The 19074-nt window shown below is 56.8% G+C and overlaps 2 protein-coding genes across 2 annotated transcripts in view; one reads left to right on the top strand and one right to left on the bottom strand.

Annotated features, from left to right (window-relative positions):
- The window catches only part of CDH23 (cadherin related 23), a 183007-nt gene that overhangs the window by 133396 nt on the left and 30537 nt on the right, over positions 1-19074 (top strand). The window contains exons 25-36 of the mRNA XM_058421437.1: positions 453-605; positions 1604-1717; positions 2908-3056; positions 10441-10501; positions 11379-11527; positions 12503-12638; positions 12824-13212; positions 13305-13406; positions 15004-15153; positions 15874-16002; positions 16127-16255; positions 17160-17387. Of these exons, the coding sequence (XP_058277420.1) occupies positions 453-605; positions 1604-1717; positions 2908-3056; positions 10441-10501; positions 11379-11527; positions 12503-12638; positions 12824-13212; positions 13305-13406; positions 15004-15153; positions 15874-16002; positions 16127-16255; positions 17160-17387 (1889 nt within the window). The remainder of the gene's footprint in view (positions 1-452; positions 606-1603; positions 1718-2907; positions 3057-10440; positions 10502-11378; positions 11528-12502; positions 12639-12823; positions 13213-13304; positions 13407-15003; positions 15154-15873; positions 16003-16126; positions 16256-17159; positions 17388-19074) is intronic.
- Positions 4220-7367, bottom strand: C8H10orf105 (chromosome 8 C10orf105 homolog). The gene is made up of 2 exons (XM_040070572.2): positions 7315-7367; positions 4220-5185 (listed from the first exon to the last, which is right to left on the bottom strand). The coding sequence occupies exon 2, from the start codon at positions 5178-5180 to the stop codon at positions 4764-4766; it is 417 nt and encodes a 138-aa protein (XP_039926506.1). The 5' UTR covers positions 5181-5185; positions 7315-7367; the 3' UTR covers positions 4220-4763.

Genomic DNA, 19074 nt, shown 5'->3' with positions numbered 1-19074 from the left:
CAAGTCCACTGCTGAAAAAGGATAAGTGTTATCTGGAAATAAGCTGACCCTGGATTGTCCTCAGGCCTGAGTTTGGAAAAGAAGCTCCTGGTCCTGTACCTTCAGAGCTCTCTGACATGCCCCAGGAAATACTGAGCTTGTATTTAAGCCCCTTATTTTCCTTTGAATGAAGATGAAAACAGGCTTGGTGAAAATAGTAACTTGAGTTTCAGTGATGTAATGGTTTTTTTGGCTGTGAGGAGGGTGATCTGCGTGTATCAGAGGCAACCAAACACAGCCTACAGCCACTCGGCAGGAAGCCGCACTGCACAAGTGGCAGGGAGGGTCGGGCAGAGCGTTCCCCGGGATGCTGAGAGCAGCAGGCAGGAGGTCAGGGAGCCCAGCAGAACCAGCCTGGCATCTGCAGGAGGGGCAGCCCTGGCAGCACGCTCAGCTCCGCTCCCCCTTTTCAGTTCTGGACGTGAACGACGAGAACCCCACCTTCTTCCCCGCCGTCTACAACGTGTCCCTGCCCGAGGACGTGGCCCGGGATTTCAAAGTGGTCCGGCTCAACTGCACGGATGCTGACATCGGGCTGAACGCTGAGCTCAGCTACTTCATCACAGGTGTGAGCCCCTTGCAGAACGGGAGCTTCGGCTGCAGGCAGGCCGAGCTCGGCCAGGGTGTTCTGCGCTTCAGCGCTGCCTTTCCCAGCCCCTCCAAACCTTGTCCGGCATCGCCCTCTGCTGAACGGCCCCGCTTGGCTCCCGGCCCTGCTGGCCGCTGCTGACCCCCGGCTTCCCTAGAAAAGCGCTGGGACGGGCACAACACGGCCTGGGAGCGAGGGCTGGGGTGGTTTTTGTGAGTGTTTGTGGTTGGAAGCTATAAAGGGAATTTTGGGCCATTTTCGTAGCCCTGTGGGCAGCGGGGTTGGGTGGGTGGCGATGCCGCCCAGGCAGTGCCCGGCTTGCTCCGCAGCTGCAGCACCTGCAGCGGGAGCTGGGGAATCCCCTGGCCACGGTTGACTTGCAAACTGCATACTGTGCCCTCAGGAGGAGGGTAAAAACAGAAGTGTCACCAGAGAGTCATTTTTCCCACAACAGCAGCCTGCTGTTTGATGTCACGGCCCCTCCGGCCTCTCTGCGAGTGAAACAGGGTGTGTTGTCCCACAGGTACCACGGCTCACGTGCAGAGTTACCCCAGCTTGCTTCCAAAGCACTCAGGAAATGGTTCAGCTTTTTCTGGCCACTGGGTTTTTCCTGTGCTGTGAGGCAGAGGGAAGGTGCTCTGCTGGGGACATGATACAAAACCATCCTCGCACAGCTGGGCTGACCCCATGCCCGGGGTCAGAATCCAAGGAAATGGCCTCAAGTTGCACCAGGGAAAGTTCAGATTAGATACTGGGAAAAATTTCTTCACTGAAGTGGTAGCCAGGTGCTGGAACAGGCTGTCCAGGGAAGTAGTGGATGCTTCATCCCTGGAGGTGTTAAAGGTCGACAGGAGCAGCCTGGTCTAGTGGGTGTCCCTGCCCATGGCGAGGTGTTGGAGCAAGATGACCTTTAAGGTCCCTCCCCACCCAACCCAAACCATTCCAGGTTTCTGTTCTACTTGTCCTTTGCTGCAGGTGGGAACCAGGATGGCAAATTCAGCGTCGGCTTCAGGGATGGGGTGGTCAGGACAGTCGTGAGTCTGGACAGGGAGACAGTGGCATCCTACACCCTGATCCTGGAGGCCATCGGTAAGGATTTCCAGGGATCCCACGGGACCACTGCCACACAGCCTCACCTGGTGGCCGTGCACATGCCGAGCTCCCTCGCAGGCACGTCAGAGGGGCAGCAACCTCCGCTCTACAAACCGGAGCCTGTGCCTGGTGCTACCATTTCACTGCCCACATGAATTCATGTGTCCCGGTTCCGTCATGACTTTTGCAGAGGGTGTATTCTCCTCTCAGGTTTGCCCAGCCCCAGGGCTCTCCTTTCACGTGGGGAGGAAGGCTCCCTGTTCCTGAGAGGCTCCACACTGTCCAGGGCGGCCCTCTACCCAAAAATGCCAACGCCACGGCATCGTTCCCCCCATGCTGTGCCAGCCCTTGGCTCTGTGGCTGCTGATTAACCCTGAGCCACCTGGCACAGGCAGACGGTCCGTGTGCCAAGCTCAGCTTGGCTGTCATCCCCAGAGCTTTATAATGATGTGCCTGTTCACAGATGACTTGGATGCCCCTTTTGAAAGGAGAAATAAGTGGCCTGGACAGAACTGTTGGGGGCACAGCATTGCAGGTGCCACAGGGGTTGCAGAAGGGTTGCTGCACCGCCTGGGCACCCAGGACTGGATCCCAAGGGACAGAGGGTCTGTTGTGCTCCTCCGATGGGGGTCACACTGCCTGTGTTTTCCCAGATCCCACAGGCTCCCAGCTGGGTGGGTTAGTGCTCCCTGCAAGACAGGCACGTTGAAAAATCCAACCCCAACCCCCTGCGTCCCAGTGCCTTGTTCTTCCTGGAAAATCCAAGAGTTGTGCTGCCATGTCTACTGAAATCAACCCATCCTGGTGCTCTTTGACTGTGGGCTGAGCTGTGGCTATGGAAAACTCATCAGGCTGTCTTCACCTCTCAAAACCCGGGCCTCCAGCAGTCCCTTCACTCGGTGTATGGGATTGCAAATCCTCCCTAATGATAGAAATGAGGCATTTCTAGCCTCACTGGGCTCCATGGCAGAGCTTGGGCTTTTCCCTTTTCTTTCAAAATAGGAATGGAAAAAAAAAAAAACAAAACAAAAACCCCATGGTTCAGTGTGAGATTTGAAAGCTGCAAATAGATGAAATGTTTTGGTTTAGAAATCTCGATCCTGTTATTTCAGCAGCCGTGGGCTGAGCACCACCTGTGCAAAGAGGAGGTGACTGAACCTCCCTCCCTCACTTTCTTCTCCCTACAGACAACGGCCCCACCGGGAACCGGCGCACCGGGACTGCCACCGTGTACGTGACCGTCCTGGATGTCAACGACAACAGACCCATCTTCCTGCAGAGCAGCTATGAAGTCAGTGTCCCCGAGGACATCCCGGCTGCCAGCAGCATAGTGCAGGCACGTGGCTCCTCCCCTGGCACCCTGGGGTGGGAGGTGGGAGTCCCCCACCAACTGTGCCCTGACCATGAGCTGCTGGAAGCCCAGGGCAGAGATTCTCCCTCCCTGCCGGTGGTCTGTTCCCTCCGGGCAGGATGATATGTGTTCTTGCTCATCCACTCCTCTGCTAGTCCAGGCTGCGAGTGCCAGGGACAAGGCAGCAAAGAACAAGGGAAGATTAAGAAACTCACCCCATTTCTGCAGGGGGTGAGAGGAGAAGAGCCAAGCCCTGTGCTTGCGAGGCCGCTTTGGCTACATCCCTGCTTTCTCCCTCCTCCCAAACAGAGATCTCCATGGGGAGGGAGAAGAGTGCCTGCAAAGAGATGCTCGGGGAGGGGGGAAAACCCTCGGAGAGGGAGAAAAGCATTTGGACGCGGCTTTCATTTTTGTTCCTGTTTGAGGGAGCGGTGGGCAGAGCTGAATGGCTCAGTGAGCACCGAATGAATGCGGGCATTCACACAGGCTCCGGGGCCTTCCAGCATCCCTTCAAACCCAGCGCTCTTCTGGAGCGGGCACCAAAGGCTCTTTGCAGAGGGCCCTGGGAAGGCTCCTCCTGCCCTCAGTACCTCTGCCGGCACAGGGAAAGGGGCAGCTTTGTCCCTGGCTGCGGTGGGCAGGATGAGTCACTGGTGGAGGAGAAAGGAGCCTTTTGCCTCCTGCAGCAAAGGTTTGCTGGGAACCGCCGCCTGTCCGCTCCTGTGGTTCCTCATCACCTGCTTTGCCATGGCATGGTGTACCTGATGTGTCTGGGATCAGACATCAGTCTGCCGTCCTAGGATGGAGGTGTGTCCCTGCACAGGACTCCTAAATTTGAGCTGGTTTGGCAAGTCGGAGGGAATGCAGGGAACTTGAGTCTGGCTGGTGTCAAGGTGCCTTTTCTTAGAACCCGCTTCCCAAAAAAGGGGGAAAGTCCATGGCAAAAGACAGGAAGTATTTGGGGGAAGTTGATTTTCCACAGAACAGCATGGAAGAGAAGCAGAAATGAGCCATCGTTCAGCTTTAGTTTAATTTACATCTTCAGTGTGAACCATGCGTACTGAAGGTCTCTCCCTTCAAATGCATCCCCGTGTCCCCACATCCCCAGGGCAGCAGGAGAGTTTCTGAATGTTTCCACATCCCTTTTTCCCAAAACCAGGCAGACCAGAACCAGAGAGCAGGAATGGGAATGCATTGACCACGGCAACCCACAGCTGCCTGCATGGAAGGGGTGACAGGGACCAGGCAGCACGTGGGAGCACGAGCCTCCCTCCAGCTGCTCCGGAGCACAGCTCGGGGGGAAATCTCCACTGAGGATTGCTTTCTATGGAGCAGGTTTGCCCTGGGCTGCCCCTCTTCCAGTAGCCAGGTTGCTCCTGCTCTCTTCCCGGCTGTTTGTTCAGGTGGAGCACAACTTGCACAATGTTTTCCAAAAGAAATGAAGCAGCAGGATTTTTTTTGGACTGCCCAGCAGTAGCTGCACATGGGTGTGGTTTGGATGCCTTCACCAGCCCCAGCAGGAAGCAATAACCCAGAAAGCATTTAGGAACCTGACACTGCAAAATCTCCTGTCACCTCACAGAGCCACTGCCTGGAAATGAGTTGCTCAAAGGGTCTCTGCGGGGTTGCTCAGGATACCAAGGGATGCTTGAGAAGGAAGCCAAAATCTTGGGAAAGAGCAGCAAGGCGAGATCACATTTTGGTGGACTCCATGATGTCCCAGTCCTGGCCGGTGGAGAGGCTTCTGGGACAGGCGAGCGGGCTGTGAGACACCAGCTGGCTCCTCCTGAGGCTGCTGATGGAGCTCCTCAGGGAGCCCAGGCGCTTCCAGAGCCTCAGCTGGGGCTCGCTGGCATCCGCGGCGTGGTGGGGCAGGCGCTCGTGGGGGCCGGAGAGGGCCCGGCCCAGCGCCACTGGCTTGCAGAGGGTGACAAAGATGAGGAGGGTGGCCAGGACCAGGAGGATGCAGAGGAGCCCGACCGTGATGGGCAGCCAGTCTGTCACCTCAGGGGGTGCGGCACTGGCTGGGACCGGCTCCACGGCGGGAACCAGAAGCCCAGGGAGAGGCGGGATGGGAGAGGTCCCGTTGGCAGAGTCCTCTGTGCTCATCTTCCCTGCGGTGCAAGGTGACACAGAGAAGTGGCACGGGTGATTACCACGTGGAAGCTGGACAGACAGCCATGCTCTGGTTAAGCTGATGGGTTCTTGTCATGCTTGGACATCCGAAGTTCTCCCAGCCATGTTCTCAGTGGCACAGGGGATGTCCATCTGCTTTGCCAGGAGGCAAAGCACAGAGGTGGGGTTTACACTTGCCAAGTATGGCCCTGAACTGAAGTGCAAAACCACCTGGCAAAGAAATCTACCGCTATTTACGTGTGGTACCGTGGCCCCTGGGAGCACACACACATTGCATGAAGATTTTCTGGAAGGGATAAATACCAATGTGCTACGGAAAGTTCAAAATCCTCCCCCCAAGCTGCTGAGGTTTGGTTCTCCTCTGTTGCCCAGAAATACAGGTTTGTTGCACTGGCCATCGTTTGGGGCTTTTGTGATTGTTCTCCTGAAGAAATTGGACAGTTGTCCTGTGCTCTGGGAGGGCTCCTCCTGCCTACCCATCGAGCTGCAGTGCTGTACTAGCAGTGTCTTTATTCTTTTGCAGGGGTGAGTAGTAACACCCTCCCCCTACTCGTGCCAAAAATCCTCATGTAAGGCATTTTGCTGACCTGCTGTCAGCTCAGACGTGTCACAGGTGATGCAAACCAGCTTCCCAAAGTGCTAGCAGTGGTAGCTGTTACCTAACACCTGCTGGAGACTGTCCTCTCCTTTCCCCAGCGGGTCAGATCCTCCTCCCAAGAGCACTTGGCACCCACTTTTTTACTCACATGTACCCCCCATGCCCCAGACAGGCTGTGCCAGAGTCTGGCATCTCTCCAGATGGGGATGAGGAGAAGAGGGCTGGAGAAATCCTGTTTGTGCCAACCCTCTTCAGTGCCCTTGGTGCTCCAGCCTCTGTGCTGGAGGTAAAGCTTTATTATGCTGACTTTCCTGTGGAGATGCAGGAGAGCTGTCTAGCTGGTCTGTGGCTGGGCAGTCTCCTGGTAAACTTGGATTTGGATTGAGCCAATTTAAAACTGAGATCTTAGGAGGGGAAAGGTGGGGCTGCAGGGGCTGCCAGATGTTGGAGTCCAGGGCATTCCTTTGGTTGCCCTGGAGGGTCAGGGACCTGGGCAGGGGGGTCTGGGACCCCAGCCCAGAGCCCAGAGCTCAGAGAGACACTGGATTTGATTTCAGTCCATGGGAGAGGCTTCTTGCACTGCAGGAAGCATTGCAGGCCACAAGAGTGTAAAAATAGTAGTTTAGTATATCACAGGGTGAAAAAACAGTGAGTTTGGGATTCTTGGGGTCTCTGGGGCTGCTCTTGCAGCCACCATCCCGAAGTCACACAGGCACGTGTGAGGCAGCAGCCAAACGTTCACCATAGAACATCCCAAAAGTGGAGAAAATACATCAGCGACATAGTTTGAATCACTAAGGGTGTGTCAGCCCGCTCAGGGCTTGGGGGTCTTTGGGGAGATGGTGCTGTTTCCATGGGTCAGAGCCAGGTCTGTGCCTGGAAAATGGGAAATGCAAAAACAAATGGGCCAGCGCGTGAGAGCTGTGTGTACTGCAGGCAGTGCCAGGGGCTGGGGCTCTTGTCACCTCGTCCACAGTGATGTTTTCACCTCTCTTCACCCCAAAAGTATTTTTTTATCCCTGACTAGCTCGGTCCCTTCCCCTCGGCTTTGGGAACAGAGCAGCAATCCCAAGGATCCCCTTGGTGCGTGGACAGGCTTCTCTGTGCTGCCCCAGCACCAAAGCCAGCAGGTAGGGCTGCAGCGTGTCTCACACCAAAGGCAGCCTGAATCAAGGTTTCCACGGCTACCTTCCTGCTGGCATTTGCTGACTGCATGTGTTCAGCGTGGTGACCTTACACTGTTCCTTAAGAGCCAGCCAGGAGGCGTGGACAATCCCTTCAGGCTGCTTTTGCTCCCTTGCTCATGGCTGCAGAGTTTGTCTTTGAAATTCACTTGACAGTGTTCCATAGAAACCCATCGGGAGGGATCACACCGATGTTTTCCCAGGCTTTTTCAGCCGTGCCCTGTTCTCCATCCAGCCTCTCTTCACACCCAGCTCAGCTGGCAGAGCTTTCATAGCATTGCCCCTTCCCAGCATCACTATCCCACCCAGACTCCATATTCTTCACCTGGGTGGGTTAAAAGAGATTTTCCTGTCCTGGAAATCCTCCCCAGGGGAGGTTCATCCCTGCCTGGTCAGCTCCAGATATCACACACACATGAGCTCTCGGGCTCCAGCACTGGCCACCAGGCAGATGAGGATCAGAGGGAAAAAAAAGACAAACTGCAAAAGAAAAGAAAAAAAAGAAAAAAAAAAAAAAAAGGTGGGAAGGAAGAAAAAAAGAATTATTCTCGTGCATGGGCAGCAGAGAGGGTTTTTCTGCCCAGCACCAAGCACTGCTCCCTGGCCTGGCCCAACTGCCTAGTTTGGCGTTTTTTCCATATGCTCTCCCTCCCTTTCCTCAAACTCCCGCAGAGAAAAGGCTGTTTTCAGGCACTGCCTGTGGCACGGCTCCCGTGAAAAGCAGTTCTCATTCCCCTCCCCAGCTTGCTTAGCAGCACTTTTCCTGGAGCTCCCCGACCTTTCCCAATGTACTAAACCTTTCCAGCGGCTTGCAGGAGGAGGCGATGCTGGGCGGTTCCAAACACGGCTGCCCGGCCCGGGCGGTCGGGTTCCCGGAGCAGAGGGCTGGGAGTGATGCTGCTCCCCGTCCCCCTCGCCCTTACACGGCGCAGCTGCCCTCACAGGACTCTCCCCCTCTCCCAGCGGCCGGAGAGGCGCAGCAAGGCGGCGGGGCAGGGAGGAGGGATGGATGCCCGACCTCGTGCCCGCCCCGAGCTCCGCATCCCCCCCCGCTGTCAGCCCTTTCCCCAGGCCGAGGGCAGCAGCTCTGCGGCCGGGGCTCTGTCTCAGCGCTGGGGGTGACCCGAGGGGCCGGCAGCGGCTTTGCCGCGGGGCTTTGGGCTCCGTACCTCTCACCAGCCGGCCGAGCCCGGGCTCTGCTCCCGCACTCCTCCCGCCTCGCCGCCTCCGCCGCCGCGCTCTGCCGCTGCCAGCCCGCTCCTCCCTTGGGGCAGGGTGGCACGGGGGTGGCAGCCGCGCTGGGGACAGCCTGAGCGAGCAAAGCCGAGGGGCGCTGAGCCCCTTCCCGGGCTTTGCCAGCGCCCCGGAGCTGTGTCCCTCTGGAGCCGTGCCCCTTGCTGGGCTGGAGCCCCCCGGGACGCGTCCCTGCAGGATTTGTCCCTGTAGGGTGACTCAGTGGTGCGGTGGTGGGCCGAGCCCCCTGTGGTGGGAGAGGTGGCCCCTGCCCTCCTCATGCCTGCTCCCCCTTTTCCCAGAAAATCTCCTCTTTTCCCATTCTGTTATTGCCCCTCCTCATCCTTTTCTGACACCTTTCCAGTAGCGGGGGGGTGTTGACAGGAGGCTGTGACAGGCTGGCTGTGCTTGCAGAGGATAAAATAGGCTGGAGCTCAGCTCGGCTGCACAAGATGCTTTCCACCTGCAGCAGAAAGAGCTTTTCTCCCACTGCTTGCCTTGCTGTTGTTTTCCCGAGTTTGGGACAGCCTGTCAAAAATCCCAAACCTTTCCTTTGGGACCTCAGCAGGTCAAACCAGCAGCAGCCAAACTTTCCTCAGGCTGCAGGCTGGCAGGAGCACGCCTTGCTTTAATGCAAACTGCTGATTTTTAGTAAAAACCAAATGCCTGGGCTGACCCATATCACCTAGTTTATGTGCCAGAGCCCCAGGCTTGGGGCCAGCTGGGAAGAGGATGGCCCGAGGGCTGTTTGCAAGGTGCAGTTGGCTCATCCTGAAATGCACTGTCTTGTGCAAGGAATAGCACAAAAAGCTGTAAAGGTTTGCCTCCCATCCCTTTGGTTTTCCTCCTCTGGCTACATGATAGCTTCTTCCAGTGCCATGCCAAGGCAGCTGGTCTGCCTGGGCATCGCTCGCCTGCTGCTGCGGGGCCCGTCCGTCCCACGGGAGAGGAGACAGCCCAGCCCTGCCTCAGGGAGCCCAGCAGGTGAAAGAGCTGGTTCGTGAGGGAGAACTCCCCACTGTGAAAGGAAGTCCTTGGTGGAACATGGACTAAGCCACAAGCAAGGTACAGACTGGTGTGGGACAGAGGAAAACAGCATGTGTGGGCACAGGGATGAGAAATCCAGATAGAGGTCCGTATTTTCCAAGTGTTCTGCTGACACAGAGGAAGGGAGGAAGAGCAGTTCAAGGTACCTCAAAACCGCATTTCAGAGGAGCATCTCTGACCCCTGCAAGTGTTGTGTGGGGCTGGGGGTGAGAGCCCTCACTGTTCCCACTGCATGTGCATCCTTTGCAGCATCCTTCGCTCTTTCCAGCATAAATCTGGGTGCAAACCTTCCCAGGAAGAAGAAACTACTGGGTGGCATTGTAGGAGGAAGATGAGGAAGACCCCTTGCAGAGGGAAGCAGGGAGAGAATAAAGGCTTGGGGCATTCCCTACATCCTCGCCCTGGTGATTTTTGAGCGGCCACGCTGCGGTCGAGCTTTGGGTGCTTCGTAGGGAGGGGGTTTTGCCGAGAGAAGATGCAGGGGCTCGGTGCCAGCCGGACTGGAACCCCCGGCCCTGCTGGCCACCGCCAGGTCCCGCTTCCCAGCTGCCGACTGCCCCAGCTGCAGGCCGGGGCTTTAGGGAAAGCACTGCAGTCTTGTTCAGTGACACCAGAGGGGAGCCGTGCCTTGGTTTTCCCAGGGCGGAGGGCGGACTCGGTCCGTGCCGGGACTGTGCAGTGCATCAGAGCCTAGGGGTGCTCCCACCCCTGCTCAGGGGCTCACAAGGACGCTCTAGGCCGGTTTTGTTCACATTTCCTTTGGCAGCGTGCTGCTGCTTGGGTGATTCACCAGGATGCCATGGGCTGCGTGCCCACGGGAGCAGCTCCCCCTGCCCAGCTCCATCCCTGGCGGCAATCGCCGCCGGGACACGCATTGAAATGCGGGGTAGGATTGATGGAGGCACCTCCTCCAGCACACCGACCCGTGGGATTTGTGGTGTGGTCCTGAGGCTCAGCTCCCACCCCAGTCCAGCCGCTGAGCTGGCAGCTCCTGAGCCCACTATCCCTGCTGTCCAGTGAGGAAGGGAGGGTAGCTTACTTTGCTTTGTGTTTGGTAAGCTCCCCAGCTCAGGTGGAGGAGAAGGATGTCCCGCTTTGGCAGGGTAGGAGGACTAGTCCTCATCTGGAATCCTCCACCCTTCACCTCTACTCCTCTGCTTTTCTCTCAAAGGTGAAAGCCACCGATGCGGACGAAGGCATTAACGGGAGAGTGTGGTACAGGATTGTCAAGGGTAAGTCCAGGTGCCCCTCTGTGCATCAGGGAGTTTGTCCCAGGCTCTGCCCAGCCTCGGGAGGTTGGGCTCGCCATCCTTTTGCACTTGGAAGGCCACAGAACCATTTCTCCCAGCCCTAAGCAAAATCCAGCTTTAAGGCTCGTTGCTGGGAAATGATTTGGCATGGATGGACAGCTAGATAGAGCCCTAAAATCAACCCTAAAATCACAGAATGGTTTGGGCTGGGACGGGACCCTAAAGTAGGGACCTTAAAGTTCACCTCATTCCAACCCCCTGCCATGGGCAGGGACACCTTCTGCTACTCCAGGTTGCTCCAAGCTCCTCCAACATGGTCTTGGACGCTGCCAGGGATGGGGCAGCCACGGCTCCTCTGGGCAACCTATGCCAGGGCCTCACCATCCTCACAGGGAAGAATTTCTTTAGAATATCTTTTCCCCTCCCTTCTTTCAGTTTGAAGCCATTCCCCCTTGTCCTGTCCTTCCATCCCTTGTCCTCAGTCCCTCCCCAGCTCTCCTGGACCCTCGTTAGGCCCTGGAAGGGGCTCTAAGGTCTCCCCAGAGCCTCCTCTCTTCTCCAGACTGAACAGCTGATCCACCTGTCCCAGCCTGGATCCCGAGCAGAGTTGTGCCAGCCCTCAGAGCATCTTTGTGGCCTCCTCTGGACTCGCTCCAACACATCCACATTTTCCTTACTCAGTGGGATTCTGTAGCTCCCCCTGGCCTGACCCAGGGCCAAACACTGATGTAGCTGAGTCTGATGTAGCCAGAGGAGATGGGGCTGTAGTTTTGCTGAATAGTCTCCCTCCAAAAGAGGGAGTGTGTCACCAGGAGGGATGTCGAGGCAGCGGGCCTCTCATTTTTTCTCCCTCCACCAGGAAATGAGCACAACCACTTCCGCATCAATCCCAGCACGGGGCTGGTGATGCGAGGTGTGCGGCACCTGGACAGGGAGCAGAACTCCTCCCACGTGCTGGAGGTGGAGGCCTACAACACGGAGCAGGGGCCCATGAGGAGCTCCGTGCGGGTGAGGACCCCGCAGCCCCCGCGGGCTGCACGTTCGCACAAAATGTTTGGGATGCTTGGTCCTTTCCAGTGCTTGCAGTTGAACAGGAAATTAAAAAGATCTGCCACGAAGATGCTGATGGAAGGTGACCGGGGTAGAGAAGAGCTTGTTGGTGGGGGTGGTTGTTTAATTTTGGTTTTTTCCTGTGACATTTTGGTGCCATTAGGCTGCTGAGTGGTGCAGCAGTCACTCAGAGGGCATCCTGCTCGCTCGGGAAGATGCAGCTCTGCCGCTGGGAAGAAAAGCTGAGCCTCAGCCTGTTGAAAACTGTGTGTCCTGGCCAGGCACTATATAAACAATCCAGGACCCCATGGTGACACCCTTCAGCTGTGGCACACCAGCTTCCCACGGTTCCCACAAACCCAGCGCTGCAGTTGCATCTCTTCTTAGACCCAGTGGCGGGGTGGGCTCTGGCTGAGTGTGAAGTGCCCCCAGCACCAGCAGCAAGCAGAAAACCAGGAGAAGGAAGTGTGTTCCCTGGGGAAACAGCACTGAACTTGGAGCAGATTTTCCCACCAAGTCACTAGCGTTTCTGTGTTGCGAGGTCTCCAAGGGTTTGATCAGGGGATCCCACAGGATGGAGGAATTAATGTGCCCAGCGTACCTCCCCCCCAGCAGGGAAAGACTGACTCACTCCGACCCACGGGGCTTGTTTAAATCTGTGATGTTAAACCATTTGTGTTCGCTCTCCGTCACATGGTGTTTGAAGAAGAGATTATCACAGGATCAAGGAATGAGTTGAGTTGGAAGGGACCTTAAATCTCCCCTACTTCCAACCCCCCTGCCATTGTCGGGGACACCTCCGGTAGCCCGGGTTGCTCCAAGCCCTGTCCAGTCTGGCTTTGAACACGCTGAAGTGTTTCTCCCTCGAGCACCGTGAAGCGTTTCTTTCCCAAGCTCTCCCGGTTCACGCCCGGTTTCTCCGGGGCTTCCCAGGTGATCGTGTACGTGGAAGACGTCAACGACGAGGTGCCGGTGTTCACCCAGCGCCAGTACAACCGCCTGGGGCTGCGGGAGACGGCGGGAATCGGGACATCGGTGGCAGTGGTCCGGGCCACCGACCGAGACACAGGTGGGAAGGGCGGGGTGAGGAACACGCAGTGTGGGGCAGAGCGGTGGGATCAGCCACCGCACAGATCCTGGCTTGGCTGGGCTGAAATCCCGTGAGATGGGCTCTGCCGGGGGTAGGCATCAGTGGTGCCTGCCTCTTTGGGGTGCTTGGTCCAGCCAGCACCACGGTTCCTGCTGCCTCCCCAGGGAACGGCGGTCTGGTGAACTACAAAATCGTGTCAGGTGCGGAAGGGAAGTTTGAGATCGACGAGAGCACGGGCCTCATCACCACCATAGAGTACCTGGACTACGAGACCAAAACCAGCTACCTGATGAATGTGTCTGCCACGGACCAAGCGCCCCCCAACAACCAGGGCTTCTGCAGCGTGTACGTCAGCCTGCTGAATGAGCTGGACGAGGCCGTGCAGTTCTCCAACAGCAGCTACGAGGCCGTGATCATGGAGAACATCCCCCTGGGCTCCGAGGTGCTCCGCGTCCAGGCTCGCTCCATCGACAACCTCAACCAGATCACCTACAAGTTTGACCCCAACACCAACCCACAAGCGCTGTCCCTCTTCAAAATCAATGGCATCACGGTAAGCAGCCACAGCATGGTTCCTCCTGGCTTCCTTGGGCACTGGGGGCTTTGGTTTTGGTGGCCACTGCAGCAGTTGCTCATGCTCGGCAGGGTGTGATCACGGTCAGAGGCCAGGTGGACCGAGAGAAAGGGGATTTCTACACCTTGACAGTGGTGGCTGATGACGGAGGACCGAAGATTGACTCCACAGTGGTGAGTAGCTTCTCCCAGCTTCCCCACCACCCGCTGTCTACCTCAGATCCCCTCCCTCTCCCACCTCTGGCGTGGGACAGCCTGTCCTAGCTGAGCTTTCTGCTCCAGCTTCCAGGGTCCGGAAACCCTGATCTGGGGGGAAACCTGCTAAAACAGTTTTGAAGGAGGTAAATTTAGGGGCCTCGAAATACTCCTCAGTGGTTTGTGCTTCAGAGGGTTATATTTAGAAGTTTCACAGGCAGCCAGGCAGGGGGTGATTTGCATTTCTCTCCCAAGTGCAGGGCCAGCCCAGGGGTGCCCGTGGCTCTGCTCTCCACACAACGCCGTGCTCTTTTCTGAACCTCTCCCAGGGTGAGGGGCAGATATGCCAGCCTTAGCTAGGAAAAAGCAAAGGGGTGCCCCAAAAGTGGAGCCACCAAATCGCTGCAGAGGGATAGCCATGACCCCTGGCACTGCTGTGGTAGGATGCAGGGTTAACCCGTGCTTCCTCATCCCTCACTAACTGCTCATTGTTTGTGTTCTCTGTTTCTCCCTCTGCTTTCCTCCAACAGAAGGTAAGCGTGTCCATCGTGCTGGGGACCAGAATCCCTCCCAAGTTCCACACTGAGCTGCAGGGAGGGACTGGGGTGGAGGTCTCCAGCACTGTCCCACCAGCACTAGCCTCCCCACTGCCCCCAGGACGTGGGGCAGCCCCGAGAGCCACCCTGCTGCTGGAGAGCAGAATCCCAGCGCCCTGATCCGGCACTTGGGACAGCAGCTGCCGGATCCGCCGCAGTAGCTGAATGAGTTCTCCCTGCTCCTGGCTCTCTGTTTGAATTCGGCAGCAACAATAACTGAATCACCCCAGGGCGCACAGCTCGCTCCCCAGCTTCCTCCCGGGATGTTGTCGCATTCAGCCTGGCTGCACCTGGGAGCTTGGGGCACCCGTAAATAAATCCCCGGGAACAGAAAGGTTCTTCCTCTCTCATTTCTGTGCTGCCCTGCAGCACTTGGATTACAAACCCGATGAGAGCATTTCCTCTGCCTGATTGTGGCCAAGGTAGCCAGGTCCCCCTGGAGCATCTTGTGCTCATGTGCCTTTTTCCAGGAGGGAGCTCAGGTCTCCTCCACACCCAGCTTTCCCTGGTTGAGCTGAGCACACTCAGCTCTGCTGTCTTGAGCTTTAAAGCAAGTCCTGCCTGACACTGCTGCTGTGAGCATGGGTGAAATCACTGCCAGGAAAAGGTTTAGCAGGAAAGGGTCACCCTGCAGCAGCCTGAGCTGCCCAGATATTTGGAGGATAAAAACCAGAGGATGTTCCACAAAAAAACCATGCTGCTTGAGAGATGCAGCAGCTTTGCGCTGTTTTTCAGCCTCCAAGTGTCCTTCCTCCTCCTCCTGCTCCACCTCCCCCTCCTCCTCCTCCTTTGCAGACAGGGATGTAACTTCAGCACCTGTGCTCAAACAGCTGCATCATTCCCACGGGGGATGGATGGCACGCTGTTGGCCCTTTAGAGGGCTGTGGTGTGTTGGTAGTGTGCCAGGGTGTCAGGGTCAGTGCTGGGTGGGCAGGGGTCTGGCTCTTGTCCACGCCCTGAGCCCCGTGCCCCCCTCACAGGTGACAATCACAGTCCTGGACGAGAACGACAACAGCCCCCAGTTCGACATCACCTCTGACTCGTCTGTCAGTGTGGCCGAGGACAGCCCTGTGGGCAAGAGGGTGGCTCTGGTCCTGGCCCGAGATCCAGATGCAGGCAGGAATGGCCAGGTAGGGAGGGAGACATTTGGACAATGCTCTCAGGCATGTGCTATGATTCCTGGGATTTTCCTGTGCAGGGCTAGGAGTTGGACTCGATGATCCCTGTGGGTCCCTTCCAGCTTCTACGAGACTGTGTGTAGTGTTTCACTGGCACAGAAATCCCCTTGCCAGCATCCTCCCAACCCCTTCCCTCTGCATCCCTGTGAGAGCAAGCTCTGGTCATTAATGCCAGTGGTTTCAGGGGGGGTGTGCAGTTAGTACCAGCAATCCTCAGTCAAGGCATGCAGCAGGAGGGGAATAAACATCGTCCTTGGGCTGTCTGAGGCAGAGAGCTTTGTGGGACAAGTGTCAAAAGGAGCCCTGCAATCTGAAAACCAGCTGTGGCCTCTCCTGCCGTGGGGGCCGGCAGCAAAGTCCTTGGCAGGCTGAGCAGGAAGCTCTCTGACATTTGTTATTTTGATTACCCTGCAGACGAGCGTTAATGAGGTTCCATCGCCCTTAATAACAAAAAATTGCTGGCAGCAGCGGAGCTGCCAGGGGGTTGGCCCTGTTTGCTTCGGGGTGGCTGCAATAAGCCAGCACACCTGTGGGTCCCGCTACACTGGACCTTTCCAAAAGCTGAGACGTCTCGGGGGGATGCTGGGTTTATTTTTGCAGGGTCTCCTTTCTCTTCCTCCTCCTCAGCATCACTCTGCCTGCCCTGCTTTTCTTTCCCTGTGATGTTTCCAGGTGACTTTCTCACTGACGTCAGGGAATATCGGCCGGGCCTTTGAGATCCGTACCACCAACAACACCTACGGCGAGGTGTTTGTGGCACGGCCGCTGGACCGGGAGCTGCTGGATCACTACACCTTAAGGGTCAGCACCAAACCACTCCCCCCTCACCCCTTGGGCTCCTGGTTTCAGCACTGAGGCTGTTCGCTTGGAGCTGTGGGCTTCAAAGTAGCCCTTTTTTCCTTGAAAATCCACCCCCAAACCACAGATCCAAGCATCAGATGGCGGCGTTCCTCCCCGGAGGAAGGAGCACATTCTGCGAGTGAACGTCCTTGATGTCAACGACAACCCTCCTGTCATCGACAGCCCCTTCGGCTACAACGTGAGCGTGAGTGAGGTGAGCACCCAGCTCCTCTCCTTCCATCCTCCCAGGGTCAGGTCTGACCACAAGGCCAGTGGGGACAACGGAGTGTCCCTTGCAAACGTCACCTTGGGTCCCTCAAGGATCAGTGACCCCTTGCCACCCTCGCTTTGGGTGATGTAAGGGTTGGTGACCCCTTGAAAGCCCTCACTGGTGACCTACTCCTAGTTTTGGGCTAGGAAAATGCTCTACAAGCAGCTTAAGCCCGTGAGGCTGCAGGGACCAGCCGGAAGGAGAAGTGGCTACACACCCGTGGAAATGCCACCGAAGTGACACAAGAGACGGTGCGGTACAGAATAAGAATGGCTCTCAGGAAGCAGCTTAGCAAGGCCTAGATAATTAAGCAATAAAACACAATCAGGCATGAGAAAAGACAACTTATTTCCTGACAGTTTAATTCCTGGACTGAGGCGGGGGGGATTCTCAGTTTGGTGATGAAAAATGAAATATGAGTAATAGCCAGTGCCACTTAGCTGTGAGGAACTGCTGCGCATGATTTATAGCTTAGCATTAAGGATATTGCCCTGTTAAGGTTTTCTTATCTATTTAATGTGTATTCAGAGGAGGCTGAAGAACAGAATTTCTGTTTTGATTTTCCCCATAATGGGACTATCCAAAAATAATTAGCCGAGCTCTGGGTCCATTACACAGCCTTCACCTTTGCACACCCTGTGGGTTTCATGCTCTTCCAGTCTGTGCCAGACTAGATAAGACCTAATGTGCAGCTTTCTGCTGAGCTGCTGGGTATCGGGGCAGTGAGTTTGGAGCCTCAAGCGTGTCAGTGCCCTCTCCATATTCGAATTACATTATTAATTAGGCATTTTATATGTGATGAGGCTCGTGGGATTTACGTCACGTGTCTCTGCTGCTCATCCTGCAGAACGTCGGCGGTGGCACGGCGGTGGCCCAGGTACGCGCCACCGACCGGGACATCGGCCTGAACAGTGTCCTCTCCTTCTACATCACCCGTGGGAATGAGGACCTGACCTTCCGCATGGACCGTGTCACCGGCGAGATCGCCACCCGGCCTTCCCCGCCCGACCGCGAGCGCCAGAGCTTCTACAGCCTCGTGGTCACCGTGGAGGACGAGGGCAACCCCTCCCTGTCGGTGAGCCACCAAAACGGGCCTTTGGGGAGCAGGGTGGGTCTGGGCAGCGCCGTGGGAGTGAGCTTGGCACCGAGTGTGGAACGTGAACGGAAGAAAAGCACAGGGTGTAACGTTTTGGTGACTCAGGGCCCAAACCTGCTGTGCACAGATTTGGTGCAGAGTCTCCTTCAATGCCTGGTCCTGCAGGTCCCTCCCTCACAGTCATTCAGCAGGCCTTATCTCCCATCTCCAAATGCAAAAAATATGAGCATCCTATGGGGAAGTGTGCTGGCTGCTGCTGCCCTGCTCACAGGCTTCCGGGTGCTGGGTCTGTAAGGGCTCCAGACATTGCCCACCCATCTCAGCGCTGGGAGAGGCTGGAGCAGCAGCTCAGCCCCAGTTCCATTCACCATTGACATCATGTCTGCTGTGGTCCTGAAGAGCTCTGGTGATTTTGACAAGGGCCCGGAGTGCCAGGACAAGGGCGAGTGGCATCCGACTGAAAGGGGGTTGCTGTGAGACCCCACCCATCACCCCACGGCCTGGGGAAGGGGCCCTCGCTTGGTTCGTCGTTTGTGCCTCTGGGGATGAATTTGGCATGGGAGAGCCAAAAGAGCAAGTACCACGTGGGGCGTTTTCCAGTCCTGAGTCCCTCTAACCCCAGTCTCTGTAGAGCGGTAAGTGAGCGCCCATGTGCACGAATGGTGAGATGGGCTGACACCTTGTGTGGCACTCTGCCATCCTTCCCGTCTCCCACCTCCACCTGCTATCTCTCACCATCTCTCTGCTCTGCCGACGGAGCTCTGCCTGCAAAGCCCTGCTCTACATTTTGATGAAACAGGTCACAGCCAGCAGTGCAAACTGTGGCTGTGATTCTCACTTCAGGCTTTGCACTCTCAGCTCCTCCCTCCCGGTTGGTTCACGCTCCAGCTTCTGCATCAGTTGCTTTGTCACGGAGGCTCAAGCCTAGGTAAGTCTCTTCCCCCGGAAGGAGAGAAGGCAGCTTCATGTGACCGCAGCACACGATGCCACCGGCTCCTCCTTGTCCCCATCATCACTGTGGGAGCATCGCTGTGCTGAGGAATGCCGTGTGCTGAGCTGGCAAATCCCGTTGCCGTGGCAATGGCTTCTTCCCTTCCCGGTGCCAGCGAGGACAAGTGGCACAGCTTATCGCTCCTCGCTGCCCAGGCAGTGTCCCAGCAGCCCTGCCTGTCCTCAGAGGCTCTGCTGTGTGCCCACCGTGTCATGAGCACGCGTTACACCAGCAGCAACGATCCAAATCCCGGCGACACAAAGTGCCCAGTGACCCAATTCCTGAGTGGAGAGAAGAGTTTTGGCCCTTTTCAGAGCCTGAGGATGCTCAGGTCTTGGGAAAGGCTGTCCAGCGTGTTGCTGGGTGCCCCCTGGCCTCACGCCTGGGAGAGGAAGCGGTGTCCGTCAGGGGCTTGCTGCCTGCCAGAAACTGCTTTCACAAGGAACTCCGAGCTGGTGCAACAATGCACAAAAGGGGATGATTGTCTGTAGTTTGTACATCCATCCGTGGGTTTCAAGGTTTGGCCTTCTCTGTGTGGGGGAAGCAGAGGAGATGGAGCTGAGAGAGGACTGGGAAATCCTCACTTGGAAGGGGTGATCTGGGATACCCAGGACAGCAAGGGAGCAGGGAAGACTGGCTGAGAGGAATCTCTTGAGAGCTGGAAATGCAGGAACA

Source organism: Hirundo rustica, chromosome 8 (genome assembly GCF_015227805.2).
Source record: "Hirundo rustica isolate bHirRus1 chromosome 8, bHirRus1.pri.v3, whole genome shotgun sequence".
Taxonomy (NCBI): Eukaryota; Metazoa; Chordata; class Aves; order Passeriformes; family Hirundinidae; genus Hirundo; species Hirundo rustica.
The sequence above is the reverse complement of the archived record's forward strand: the minus strand, read 5'-3'. Positions and strand labels throughout refer to the sequence as shown.

What these genes read in the sequence shown, in the direction of transcription:
- C8H10orf105 (XM_040070572.2), bottom strand. Translation starts at nt 5,180, where the DNA reads ATGAGCACAGAGGACTCTGCCAACGGGACCTCTCCCATCCCGCCTCTC.